Here is a 15,119-nt window from a genome sequence, read left to right on the forward strand (position 1 = left end):
TGTCCTAATCTCCATCAAAAGAAATAGAAGCTACCTTACATTTAATTATATTACGCTAAAATGCTAAGTTTCTGATGAATAGGAAAGCAACGATAGTGAACCAAATATTTTGTGCGAAATTTTTGTATGTCTGTCAAAATTAAAGGGACAAAACTGGCTTTTTAAGCTAAATGTGCATGGAGTGATTTACAACATCCTTGACTTACAACCATTTATTTAGTGCCCATTTGAAGTTAAAACAGCACTTTAAAAAGTGTCATGATTATTTTTCATGTATGATCTTTACAGCATTCCCATGGTCCTGTAACCAAAATTTGGATGCTTGATGACTGGCATGTATTTATAACAACGGTTGCAGTGTCTCAGGGTCAATTGATCAACCTTTTGTGACCTTCTGACAAGCAAAGTGGAATGAGGAAGCCAGATTCACTTAACAGCCATGTTACTAACGTAACAGCAGTGTTTCACTTAAAACTATGGCAGAAATGGTCATAAAATGGGGCAAAACTCACTTAACAACTATCTTGGTTAGCAATAGAAATTTTGGGGTCAAAGGTTGAGGACTACATGTACGCTGGCTTCTTGATGGATAAAGATTTACGAATGTTTTGTGCTAGATTTTGCAGATGTGGTATTTCAGTAACATTGCAGTGCCTACATCACAAAGAAAATGTGTGAGTGAAATGACAGAATTGTGGGCTTAATTATTTGCTACAATAACTCTTTTATTATTTAAACTATATATTCTGTGACTCCAGTCTTCAAAATTATTAGTGCCATGCCATATTTTTAATCTGAGGTTCACAGAATTTGGTGGAACGTCTTTTCTATGAAATATGCTTAGGATTGATTGATTTATCAAATTAATTATTTATTTATCAAACCTCACAAGAAATGACTTTGGGTACCATACAGCAAAAAATATGAAAACAATAAGCATGCCTAAAGCAGACAAAAATAAACATAAAACATAAAACACACAAGAGATTAAGATCAGTAAGAAAGCCACCTCAAGATTTCACCAGTCTCCTGAAACCTTCAGGCCAAATGACATAGCCAGGTATTGAGGGACTTCCAGAAAATAATAAGGATGGAGATTACCTCACTTTGGGGGCGGGGGGGGGAATGTCCCATAATGCAGTTACCATGGCACAGAAGGTCTGCCCCCTCAGGCCCACCTAATGTGGTTCCTGCAGTTTTGTGGCACTGAAAAGAAAACTATAACACCTTCCTGCAAAGTAAATGAAATTATATAAGGTAGTTTCTCATAGTTATTCCCTAGTGTAACGAACTTCCCAAAAAAAGTCTGTGGTTTATTTTATTTTAATTTATTTTATATTTATTTATTTATTTATTTAATAAACTTACATGGCTGCCCAAATCACTCACAGTGACTCTGGGCAGCTTACAAAGATGAAACCCCAATACAAAAGCCAATAAACCCCCATACCCCTGGCAACAATAGTTCAGCCTTTTACTTCTTAGTGTCCTCTAAATTAGACTATGACACCTATTATCTAAGCCAGTGCTGGTCTAAATATAGGCTTTAAGTTGCAGATTCTGGTAGAGTTATATCCCCAGCTATGCAACAGTACTGCCAGAGTACGTTTTGATATTCTCTGCTCTGAGGAAAGATGCAGATGTGAAGTATAGAGTTGTTAAGTTGATGATACACTGCATGATAAAATCTGGCAACATCCATCATCAGTGTTCTTAATTCTCTAGGTCGGAAATCAGCCAGCTTAGTCAGGAAAATGAGTACATCCATGACAGACTGGAAAAGGTGCAGAAAAGGCATGATGAATTGGAGGATCAGTGTATCCAGCATGGAAGGATGCATGAGAAAATGAAGCTAAGGTAGGGAGATTTATTAATTTATCCCTGTGCGGTTTAGTATAACAAAACTGATGCTCCTATACTTTTCATCTCAAAAGCATTATCAATATTTTAGGTAATTGCTTAATTTTAAAAAATTTAACAGATAAAAAAATTCAAATACAAATGCAGTCCAAATTATATTCAAATATGCTTGCCTCCAATAAATCATTTCTGTGTCTTTGTCAGCAACTATATTTCAATAGACTTTTAAAAAAATACAGATGTGTGTAAGTGTGTGTAAAACATACATCTTTAAAAAAAAAAAAAAAAACTCTCCAGTTGAGGCAGAGCTCCATATCACTCTGTGGCTATGAGAGACAGGATTGTTGCCTCCTTTAAACCAGTCTGGTCAACATAGGTATGTCTCTTCATCTACATTTGCCATGAGACTTAGTTTCTAATGTATATGACCTGGTATTAATAATGCAGAAGAATAATTGCTGAAAATTTAGAATATTTTAATTTTTTTTTTATCCAGGCTACTCGCTCCCTTTTTTGGATTATTCTTCTTTGTGTTCAATCACAAATCAACTTTCTTGTTTATTGCCTCTGAGGCAGCTGACCTTCTCTAACATGCCATCTGCAGTCACCCTTACATCTGTTTAAGAAATGCCACTTCTTCAGTTTTTTCCTCTCACTGAATTTCTAAATGTCTTACTTGCTGTTTATATATCTTGTCATTTATAATCGTTTGGCCTCATTTTCAGTCCTCTTGGTAATATTCATATCAGAACTTATTAAGTTGTAAAACAGCACTAGATTTGTTGTTCACTACATTATTGATTTAATCTAAGGTTTGGAATATTTCCTTACGAATATGTTACCTACCAGTATTTCAGATATTACTGCTTGTGACAATATGTGTTTACTCTGTCCCCCCAAAATAGAGGCAGTTGATATCAGTTCACCAAAATGCCTCACTCTTCCATTTCAAACATTTCATAAAGCTTTTGTTATAGCTTTAATAAAGGAGGAGATTTGAACTCTTCAGATTTTTTTCTACCATACATTTATATCCTCACAATTGGTTGGGAAATAGTATCAGATTCTGCGTTCTACCTATCTTTAGAAAGTGACTTTTATTGTTATTCTGTAGCTGCTGGCTTTGTAGATCCTTGGCTTTGAATTAGGGTCTTTAATATTGTGGTGGTTTCTTTTGATTTCCCAATATAGAAGAATTGCAGTTGCAGCCCAATTTAACCCAAAAGATAATCTGAAAGGAAAGATAGAAAATGTGGCAGGGATATGCATGTAATCCTTCTTTTCTTACTAGGATAAATAACAACTCCCAGAAATATTTGAATGTTTGATATGTTTAATCAGTTCAATAGGCTTTGTCTTCCTGTGCCCATTTGTACTTGGTCTAATCATGATATTCTGCTATTATAAGAATCTGAGTGGAGCAGTGAAAACACTGGAATAAACTATATACAAAATATTTTACGTTAACTCTTTATTCCATATGTTGAAGAACTTGTAGAGTCCAAAGAATTTAACTTCTTTTAAATGGATAGAATCATTGCAATAGTGTACTACTCAGAATATCTTTTGCACCCAACATACAGAAATCAGTCACAGCTTTTAAACATGAAATATAATTGTTTTTTTTTAAAGATTATATTCCAGGTAATCTATATGGAGAAAAAAATACAAAGCAATTCTTTAATTCTAAATGATACTGAAGATTTGAAACAAAATGTAAACAGATTTATTCACTTGGAAGGTGATTATAATTTAAAAGAAGAAACTGAAGAAAAATTAGGAAATGATGTAAAGTGAACATAAAAGCTGTAATTGGGACAAGACATACATCAAATACCTTAGAAGTTAATTTTTAATTTTAGAATCTCAAACTAAATGAATTTCATAGCAGACTTCAAATACATATGAAGCAAATTCAAGAATCTTTATATGATTCTAAAAAAGAAGGGATCATTATTAACTTAAAAAGTTAATGGCTACTAGTGAAGCTTTCCTAATAGGAGAAAATTTGGTGGCAAGAAGTTTTTATAAATTCCACAGACATCTCAGGGATATATGTTCTCTCTGTACAAATAACAGATAGTTTCTAAAATATGTCTATAATAGAAATTATTTCCAATACCAAACAATATTTTTCATATTCCCCTTAAGTGGTATACAAGCCCAAACTTTCGGAGAGGTTGCATTTTTTGAGGATTTTGGAGGATTAAAATGAGTGCCTTAAGATTTATAGGTGTGCGCATCATCTATTTTATCCCTTAAAATTCTTGAACTTGGCTTGTCCACTTTTTCAGCTATCCTCTCAATATGCCACACAAAGACTAGTACATCATTATGCCAACAGAAGTTGCACAGTCTTGGTGTAATCTAAATCTTTTTGACTACAGTAGCATTTTATTTAGAGCCTAGTCTGCACAAATAGTTGGCTAAAATTATCTTTGATTCATGGCAGTTACTTTATGTTTCTGATTATTTAAAATTTTCTTTCAATGGACTTTACCATGTTTCAATATAAATGTTTGCATAATAAACCTGATTAAAATAATCCTTGCATTCTTTCATCACTGCAAAGATCACTGGGAAATGACTATGGACTAAGATGGGAAAAACTACAATTGTCACTATTAGGGAGAATCTCTGTGATATTTTTGTTTCAGACAATAAGTGTTTTGGCAACTGATGTACCATAAAACAATGTCAAAAAGATACATCTACGTTTGTACAGCCAGAGAAAAACCTACAAGTTAAATATAAGGTGTTACAAATTGCAAAGGAAAGAGGAGGATTAGATCTATCTTATCTGAAATTGGGTATTGTAGCTTGTTGTTAGACTTACTTCCTTGCAGCAAGATATTCCAAAGGGTGATGGCCGTGGCAGAAAAGGCTCTTCTCCTGGATCTCACCAACTGAAATCCTTTGGCCTATGGATCCACAGTAGACTCCTTCTGCCAGCATCAATGGGCAGGTCAGTTTCCCATTGGGGAAAGACATTTCCAAAGGTATCCTGGAGCCAAACCATAAAGAACTTTAATGATAATAACCAATACCTTGAATTGCATCCAGAAACAGCCAGTGCAGCTCATGGTATTACATTGCCATCCTTGGGCCTTCAAAACTGTCTGCACTGCTTCATGCTTCCAAAAATTCTTCAAGGATAGCCCATTTTTATTTATTTATTTATTTTATTAAATTTCTATACCGCCCTTCTCCCGAAGGACTCAGGGCGGTGAACAGCCACAAGATAAAACACAGAAATACAAAAATTTAAAATAGATTAAAAACGAATTAAATAATTTGGCTGAATTGAAAATACCCCATAATTTAAAACAAATTAAAATTTGTATTTAAAATTTATATTTAAAAGGGGAGAAGATTTAGGCCAGGCCAGCTTGATGAAATAAAAAAGTTTTAAGCGCGCGACGGAAGGTGCGCAGATCCGGGATCCTCCGTATCTCCGGGGGGAGCTCGTTCCAGATCGTAGGTGCCCCCACAGAGAAGGCTCTCCCACTAGGGGCCGCCAGTTGACATTGTTTGGCCGACGGCACCTGGAGGAGCCCCTCTCTATGGGAGCGTACTGGCCGGTGGGAGGCTATTGGTGGTAGCAGGCGGTCCCGTAGATAACCAGGTCCTAAGCCATGGAGTGCTTTAAAGGTGATAACCAGAACCTTGAAGCGCACTCGGAAGACCACCGGGAGCCAGTGCAGCTCGCACAGGAGAGGTGTTACATGGGAGCTCCACGTTGCTCCCATAACCACTTGCGCGGCCGCACTCTGCACCAGTTGGAGCCTCCGAGTGCACCTCAAGGGGAGCCCCATGTAGAGAGTGTTACAATAGTCCAGACGAGAGGTGACGAGGGCATGAGTGACTGTGTGTAGGGAGTCCCGATCTAGAAAAGGACGCAACTGGCGGATCAGGTGGACCTGATGAAAAATCTTCCCGGTCACGGCCATCAAGTGCTCTTCTAAAGACAGCCGTGAATCCAGGAGGATGCCCAAGTTGCGAGCCCTTTCCGTGGGGGCCAATGATTCGCCCCCAATAGTCAGCGATGGCACCAGCTGACTATATCGGGGCGTCGGAAACCACAGCCACTCAGTCTTGGATGGGTTGAGCCTGAACCTGTTCCTCCCCATCCAGATCCGTACGGCCTCCAGGCACCGGGACATCACTTCAAGGGCATCGTTGGGGGATGTACAGCTGGGTGTCGTCAGCGTACTGATGGTACTTCACCCCGAAACCACGGATGATCTCGCCCAGCAGCTTTACATAAATGTTGAACAAAAGGGGCAAGAGGACCGATCCCTGCGGCACCCCACATATGAGGGGCCTCGGGGTCGACCTCTGCCCCCCTGTCAACATGGACTGCGACTGGTCGGAGAGAAAGGAGGAGAACCACCGTAGTACGGTCCCTCCCACCCCCAACTCTTCCAACCGGTGCAGCATGATACCATGGTCGATGGTATCAAAAGCCGCTGAGAGATCTAACAGGACCAAGACAGAGGAGCAACCCCTGTCCCGAGCCCTCCAGAGATCATCAACCAACGTGACCAATGCCGTTTCCTTATCCTATATTCCTTATTCCTTCCTTCCAATAAAGCGAAGGTTGGAGACTGGACGATAATTAGCCAATACTGCCTGGTCCAGGGAAGGCTTCTTGAGGAGAGGCCTCACCACCGCCTCCTTCAAGGTGGCGGGGAAGGCACCCTCACCCAATGAAGCATTTATAATCCCCTGGAGCCAGCCTCGCGTCACCTCCCAGAAGCCAATACTAACCAGGAGGGACACGGGTCCAACAAACATGTGGTCGCGTTCAATCTACCCAGAATCCTGTCCACGTCATCTGGGGTCACAGGATCAAACTTGTCCCAGATAACATTCTCAAGACCTTCCTCCGTCCCCCTCGCTGGACCTACCCAGTCGGAGTCCAGACCTTCCCGAATCTGAGTGATTTTGTCATGCAGATATTGAACAAAATCCTCGGCTCTTCCCTCCAAGGGGTCCTCCCGCGCTTCCTGGTGGAGCAGGGAGAGGGTCACCCTAAACAGGGCAGCCGGGTGATTATCTGATGACGCAATAAAAGCAGCAAAATGGGTACACTTTGCTGCTTTTATCTCCACTAGGTAATACTTAATATGAGATCTTACCAGTGTCCGGTCCAATTCAGAAAGACTAGCCCTCCAACTACTCTCTAGGCGTCTTTTTCGGCGCTTCATCTCCCTCAGCTCCTCGGTAAACCAAGGAGCCAGGTGAGAACGGCGCCAGGTCAGAGGCCGCAAAGGCACGACTTGATCCAGAGCTCCAGCGGCCGCCCTATCCCAGGCGGCCACTAGGTCTCCGGTCGAGGCGTGTGCAAGATCCTCGGGGATTGGCCTAAGCTCCATCTGGAACCTATCAGGTTCCATCAGGCGCCTGGGGCGGTACCATCTTACTGGTTCCGCCTCCCTGTGGCGGGGTACCACGGTTCAAAGGTCAAGGCGAAGGAGAGAGTGATCCGACCATGACAAGGTCTCAATGACTATGTCCCCTATCTCAAGATCACTCAACCACTGTCCAGAGACAAAAACCAGGTCCAGTGTGTTTCCCCCCCTGTGCGTAAGGCCATGAATTAGCTGGGTCAGGTCCATGGCTGTCATGGAAGCCATGAACTCCTGAGCCACCTCGGATGCCTCACCCGTGGACGGGAGGTTAAAGTCCCTCATGACCATGTACAACATGTTGTAGTAATCCAAGCGGGAGATGATCAGGGCCTGAGTGACTCAGTGCAGGACTTCACCATGCAGAAAAGGGTGCAATTGGTGTACCACATGCAGTTGTGTGAAGGCTCTCCTAGCCCTGGCACCTGCTCTTTGAGCAGGAGTTTATGACCCCGCATTGGGTATCTTTGGGGTGGTGCCCACCCCACCCAGAACTAAAGATTTTAAGCCTCCAGATGCTGAGGCTCCACATACCTACATTATCAAAGTTACCATTACCAGGGTTCAGCTTAAGCCTGTTGTCCCCCATCAGGCCCCCACAGCCTCCAGGCAGCACTACAAAAGCGCAGTCACAGCATCACTTCAGTCAAATATGTAGTTGAAAGGATTAAAATTTACATTATGTTATAATCTTAAAGAAAATGTTTATAATATGATGTACTGTAGGTATATGACACTAGAAAAATGTAGAATCTTAAAAATACTTCAAATTTGTGTTGGAAATGTGAAAAATAACAAAAGTCATTTTATCATCTTGGACCTGTAAAAAAGCTTGAAAAATTTAGGCTCAAATACATATAGATTCCTAGGATTTTAAATACTGGTATTATTTAATTGAAACCAGAACTTTTTCTCCTGGGATTGGTGGATAAACAGAAAAGAGTCATGGAACACTATTTTTATATGTGATTACTTCAACATGATGGTATGCCAAAGATGGAAAATTTTCGACAATATCTCCAGGATAGAGAGTGGTGTGGTGACTCAGCAGTTAAGACGCTGAGCTTGTCAGCTGGAAACCAACAGCCCAGATTTGAGATCCAAGTGTCATGCAACGGGATGAGCCTTTGCTTAGCAACTCGAAAACATGCAAATGCAAGTAGATAAATAGGTACCACTTTGGTGGGGAGGAAACAGCATTCCATGACATTATGCTGGCCACATGATCACAGAAATGTCTTCAGACAGCGCTAGCAAAATGGCTCTTGAAACTGAGATGAGTGCCCTCCCCTATAGTCAGTTACATAAAATCTGCAGGACTTCTTTCCTTCCTTTCCTACAATAGAGCAATGCTTTGTGAAGATGACAGAATTTTCTGCAATTGACTTATTTGATTACAGAAAAGACAATAACCACATTTATAACTGACTGGAAATCTCTTAATGACTTTTTGCATAAAAAAGAAGAAAAAAAACTTAACATGTGATTTATGGTTTAGATGATTAGATGATTGGATGAATAGACTATGGAAAGAAGAGAGTCATGACATAACCTTAGAGAGGGAGAGGTTAAAATATAACTACTTATAGCTGCAGTGAAGATGATAAATTATTCTTATTTTACCTTATTAAAAAGATATTTATATCTTTTTTTGTTTTCTTTTTTCTACTTTTCATCTTTTATCTATATTTTTTATCTCTTACATTTTCTTTTTGCATTTTTAGCTTTTTTTAATCTCCCCCTTTCTCTTTCTCTTTCTCTTTCTCTTTCTCTTTCTCTTTCTCTTTCTCCATTCTTGTTCTTTAGTTTGTAAGTGTTATTTTTCTTGTTCTTAAAACTCTTAATAAAAATGTTATATATTATATAAAAATCATAGATAATATCTATAATATAAAGAGAAAGAGTCCTACATATGGTAGCAGGGTGTAAGATGCAGGTAGGTACAACATGCACTGAATGGCAGAACCAAGTAGCTGGCACTGTGTACAAGAACATCTGCACAATGTAGTAGTGCCATGGGACAGTAACATCAGGAAGAAGCAATATGAGAAGCTGGAGAAGTTCCAAGGCCTGAAGGAGGAAATGGAGTGGATATGGATAGTAAAGGCCAAAATGGTCCAAGTGGTAGGACCCCTTGATCCCATGACTTCTAAGCTGGAAGAGTGGCTCCAAAAGTTCCTAGGAACAACATCGGAGCTCTTTGTTCAGAAGAGTGCAGTGCTAGGAATAGCTAAGATACTTCACAGAAAACCTCAGAATCTCAGATCCTCTCGGTTCACCTCTATCAAAGACACATATCTTTAATAGGGTGAGAAGGGAGTTTTTATATATATAAAGGAAATGAGTATGAATTTGGTATAGGACAGGTGAGATCCTCAGCATTATTTATAACTCAGCAGCAATTATAACTTAATGGAATGCTTATCCAGTTCATATCAGGGTTTAATAAATGAAAGTCTGCCAATATAACAAAATCAGCTGGATATCTCCATTGGTTAATCTTCATCAACTGTGATGGATGTAGTGCCTTTTCACTAAGCTATTCTATGGAAGCCCAGAAATACTTAAAAAAAAAAAAACACTTGGTACAAATTCACTAATAGTTTTGTGTGTGTGTGTGTGTGTGTTCTGTCAGTAGAAGTATATATTGTCATAGACATATTCTCAACCATAACATATGGCTATGAAGGACCACCAAGAGAATACATGCTTATCAAACACTAAATAAAAGTAGAACCAATCTTAATTGCCTTAGAAATGGAAGATTACAGATGGAATTCTGCCACATGAAAAAAAAATGTTCCATTTGTCGCCAGTGTGCCATATCTTGGTGATGAAAACATTCTCTGAAATCAATTTTTAAATAATTGACAGGGTCATATGAAAAGTTATACTTTTCAGATGGACTGACCCTAAATAATTTAGGATTTTCTGGGACCTGCATTTTAGCTATGATCAAGAGGGATTGAAAACTTGAGCATTTGGTATGGGAAGAGCATACTGTGGTAAACAGAGCCTGCATAAGAAGGCAATGTGACCACATTGTTTTTGATTTGAGTCTTTCCAAGCATTCTTCAAGGGCAGGCCCCTGGAAAAAATAGCTACATTAATTTAAACATGAGATAATTAAGGCATACATCATTATGGTCATGCATGTCTCCAGCAGAAACAGGCACAACTGGTCCACAGTGCTGGATCTAAACGTACCTCCAGGCTTCAAATCTGCTTCAGAGGGAATGCTGCCCAATTCTGAATAGGGTATACCTACAGTCTTACTTTGCATTTCTGCTAGACAACCAAACTCAGTCTTATCTGAACTAAGTCTTGATTTGTTTATATACATTCAGTGTCTTGCAGTGTTTCAGAACATCATCACTCAGAGAAAGGAATTCTAGCCCCATCTTTTTCCTGTACATGCAGAATAAGACTTTTCTTTAAGTAGGAAGAATTTATTCTACTGTACATTGCAGATAACCTTCCTTTGCAGCACTGAATATGACAGCTGGAAACAAGAAAAGAGGTGGTCATTGTCAGAAACTGCAGGTGTTGGGGGGGAAAACCTGATGTGCCAAATGGGGAAGTTTTATGGGGTTGATGGCTCTACAAGCTGGAAGTACATTAAGCATCTCAATATCTTAAATTCTTCAGAAAACCAAAATGTCTGACTTTAGTAGAAGAGCACTCAACAATTCTGTGAACTTATCATGTCATCCCCCAAATCCATTAAGTGATTGGAAAATCTTCCAAAGCCTTGAAAACTAGTTTCATCTGAGAATAGGCAGATTGCAATTATTGTAGCTGACAGTAGATATTTTCAACTAATTTAAGTCAGTTATATTCTGACCAGGAATGAAAATGTGCCTTATCATGTTTGTGACTATGATAATCACAACGAAAGCCATAAAGTACTAAGCTACATCTGATGAGAAACTTCACTGAGTTTCCTTCAAAAAGTTAGAGGAAAAATCAGCATTAATTTTAATGTCACTTCTATCAATACAAATAGAAGACAGGAAACAAATGAACATATCACCGTATCCTATTGTTGCCTTACGGTCTCATTATGAGGTGAGGCTTTACTACATGGACCCAAAGAACTTTGTCTTCTGTTGTAGACTGTCATTCAAGAAATCTGATGAACAGAGTTGAATCTGTTTGAAACTTTCATCTTCACTCAACCAGCTTCAGTCACACACGCTATTTGTATCAGAATGGGACAACTCACCATGGCCGACTCACTGCCACCAACTCACCATGGGACAACTCGCTATGGGACAATTGAACAATTCAATTTAATTATTTAAAATAAATGAAAAATTATTTTAACTTTTGTCATTCACATTTCATTTTCTCCCTCCTTTGGCATCCTTTTTTAATGGTTCTATTCCACCATTCCTTTAATATTAGTGTAACTCTTGTCCCGTGGTGAGTTGGCTGTGACGAGTTGGCCATGGCAAGTTGGCTGTGGCAAATTGTCATAGACCCTACTTGTACAGCAACTTATTTGATTAAGCATTTATTGAATGAGCTCTTTCTATTTTCTTGTGTTAAGTAACAGCACTTTGATTCAAACAGCATAATCAGGATTGTGTTGATAAAATAAAGCAGAACATGAATCATTCCCCAATGACCAGTGTGTCATTTTTACCACACTGGTAAAAATTAAGTATAATATCCACATAATCACTGAAATGGCAGCACCTATCTCTCCTTGTCTTGATACACAATTGAGCCTAAGAGGACAAAACAACTGTGGAAAGCTTTCATTACTTAAATGCGGTCATCAATCAGATCCAGTCATACAGTCAAACATAAAACTTAAAACAAGCAAAAACTCGAATCTGTTCAGCCTAGCCCAGTTTTCACCACTTATCTGAATTTTCAGTACTGTAGTAATTGCTCATCCTAATTCTCACACACTAAACACCTCTCATACACTGAAGATCTAACATTTCTTTCTTATCTCAACCCAGTGGTGAAATCCTACCAGTTCACACCGGTTCGGGCGAACTGGTACTGATAAAAGCTACTGGTTCACCAAAGTGGTAGTAAAAAAAAGTTACCGGTTGGTCCGAACCGGTATTTCCAACAATCAGCTGTGCCACGCAATTTATATTCGCTAGAAAGCAGGAAATCCTGCTTTCTAGCGAATCTAAATAGCACGGTACAGCTGTCCCCCCCCCCCATTGCTGTTCTACCTACCTGAAAAAGTGTCCTTTTTCCGCATGAAGCGCGTGTTTGGTGCACACTGCACATGCGCATGCATGCAGCATGTGTTTGGCGCACACTGCATGCAGCGTGCGTTTTGTACACACCACACATGCACGGGCAGCAACCGGTAGCAAACCACGGAGGATTTCACCACTGTCTTAACCCCAAAGTGTAATCATGTATTTTTTTTGTTGTGATCTTTTAGTTGTGCAGGGTGTTATTTCATCCTAGCAGATCAGTGGTGGGTTGCTACTGGTTCTTCCTGGTTCCAAAGAACTGGTAGTGGAAATTTTGAGTAGTTCGGAGAACCAGTAAGTACCACTTCTGCCTGCCCCTGCCCCCAATCTATTCGCTGCCTCCCGACTCCCAGCTGATCAGCTAGAAGGAAAATATCAAAGCTCACTTGACAAAGAGGGAAAAAAACAAGACACCGTCGCTTTAAATTGAGAAGCCTCCCAACTGATCGGCTAAAAGGAAAAAATCAGGAACGCTTCTCAGCCAGGAGATCACTTGGCAAAGAAGAAGGGGGGGAAATAAAGACGCAGTCGCTTTAAATTGACAAGCCAAGAAGCAGCTGCTAGAGGGAAGTTCTTACTTGTAGAAGCGGTGACATTCAGCAGTTCGTTTCTGGGTCAGCTGGACAGCAAACTGGATAAGAGAAGGGATTCATACATGGTTGTATGTTTTGAAGTTTTGGGGTTTGTGCAACATGGGCTTTGTGTTTCTAAAAAAGTTTGGGCGATTTCCATTGTGAAATATCCTGTCTTCAATGAGTTTTCTGCCTGCTTTTAGATGGAACCAAACTTCCGGCTTCCACCTTCTATTATCTCTAAGCACCGGTAGCTGTTTCCTTCTTACAAAGTTTCCTTTATGCAGCTGGCAGGAATGTGGAATGAGTATCAGGCAGGTTCCTTAGCAGCTTGATTTTTCCTTGCTTTTCTTATGAGTAATATTTTATTTGGGGAAATGAAGAGGGGGGAGTTTGATTCCTTCCCAGAGCAGGTTAGTGGGGTGGGAAGGGAATGGGGATTTTGAAGTAACCTTCCCCTAGAGTAGGGAGGGAATGGGGATATTGCAGTAACCTTCCCCTGTTACCCCACACCCATCAAGCCACACCCACAGAACCAGTAGTAAAAAATTTTGAAATCCACCACTGCATAAGTCTATCTTAATATGCTTGTAAGCACTCTTGTAATCTTTGACTTTTAGGCTTGCTGTCAAACATCAGCCATAATACTAATGACTGTTTTGAACAATAGGCAGGTTGTATTACACGAATGGCTATTTTATATGTGAATTATGACTGAAATATTTCTGCATCTATATTGGTTCACACTGTCAGGAAGTTTCTCCTTAGTTTTAGGTTGCTTCTCTCTTTGTTCAGTTTCCATCCTTTGTTTCTTGTTTTGCCTTCACTGGTGCTTTGGAAAATACATTGCCCACCCTTCTTTCTGGCAGCCCCTTAAAAGCCTGTTGCCTATCACATTCTTGGGCAAAGCATGTGAGCCATTTCCTCCTTTCAGTGGTACATGAAAGTGCATCTATGGTATGTAGATAATAAAGTTGAAAAAAGGTGAACATTTTTACAGAACTAGGTACGTTGAGGCTGGGTGTGACAAGGAATGGCTGGGAGGAGAGGGGCCAGGTGAGGCACCCCTTGACATAAGTGATATTGAGTTGGCCACGCTTACCCAGTCACATGACCATCAAGTCACGCCCACAAAGTAAGCCACGCCCACAGAATCGGTAGTAAAAAAATTTAGAACCCACCCCTGTAGCAGATAGATATTGCTAATCACCCAGGATTGATGTTTTAAGAAACTAACTAACGTGCTCCACCAGTTCCACCTTCTTGTTGCAGGTACCAGGCAGATACTAAGAAACCAAGTGATAAATCTTTTCCAAACAGGTGCTCTATGAGCATATTTTCTACTTCTTCCTTCAGAATAGCAACTATATCTTAGTCTATTCAAGTTTTTTATAGTATTTTTTGTCCAAATGTTAATTTTTCAAAAGTGAGGTCTAACTACAATTAAATGTTCAATTTTACTTGATGAAACACATGCTTCATGTAAATCAGCGGTCCTCAACCTTTCCAGCTTGGTGGACCAGCGGGGAGAGGAGAGAAGGGTATGGTTCTATGCAAGTGGCAGATGGAGCTTCATGCATCCTCTCACCTGCTTGCATGGCCCTGTTCCGAATGGGCCACAGCCCGGGGTTTGGAGACTCCTGATGTAAATTACTCTTTTAAATAATATTTTAAAGTTGATTATCTGAAAAGTCGCTTATAATTATTTGTAATGACATAAAACCAGAGTTATCACACTAAGAAAAATATAATTGGCTGGGAGTGCCATAAATCCAGTTTTGATTTAAAAAAAAACTTTACAAATTAGTGATATTGGCAGGATTGTCTAATGCAATCCTGTATGTATTAATGATTTCCTTAAATTTTGATTCCTGATTAAAAATATTTACAACTACGGGGTTTTGTAACCACTGTCATGGTTAGATTGCTGTAATTATGCAAGTTCATTAGAATATTCTCAAAGGTGCTTTTTCAAGAGGCAACTGGTTTTTCTTTGAAGATGTTTCGCTTCTTGGATGAGAAGCGAAACGTCTTCAAAGAAAAACCAG

General features: G+C 39.8%; 1 protein-coding gene across 6 annotated transcripts in view; it reads left to right on the top strand.

Moving 5' to 3' along the window:
• SDCCAG8 (SHH signaling and ciliogenesis regulator SDCCAG8) overlaps positions 1 to 15,119 on the top strand; it is a 112,424-nt gene that overhangs the window by 69,706 nt on the left and 27,599 nt on the right. For 3 of the 6 annotated variants that reach the window (XR_015731463.1, XM_087882988.1, XM_034428252.3), the window contains one exon: positions 1,726 to 1,857. The exons of the other annotated variants lie outside the window; for them this stretch is intronic. Coding sequence is in view for 2 of the 3 variants with exons in the window: in XM_087882988.1 (XP_087739114.1) it covers positions 1,726 to 1,857 (132 nt within the window). In the remaining variant the exon portion in view is untranslated. The remainder of the gene's footprint in view (positions 1 to 1,725; positions 1,858 to 15,119) is intronic. 6 annotated transcript variants of the gene reach the window in all.

The sequence above is a fragment of the Pantherophis guttatus genome, chromosome 1 (genome assembly GCF_059756535.1).
Source record: "Pantherophis guttatus breed Tessera chromosome 1, ASM5975653v1, whole genome shotgun sequence".
NCBI lineage: Eukaryota > Metazoa > Chordata > Lepidosauria > Squamata > Colubridae > Pantherophis > Pantherophis guttatus.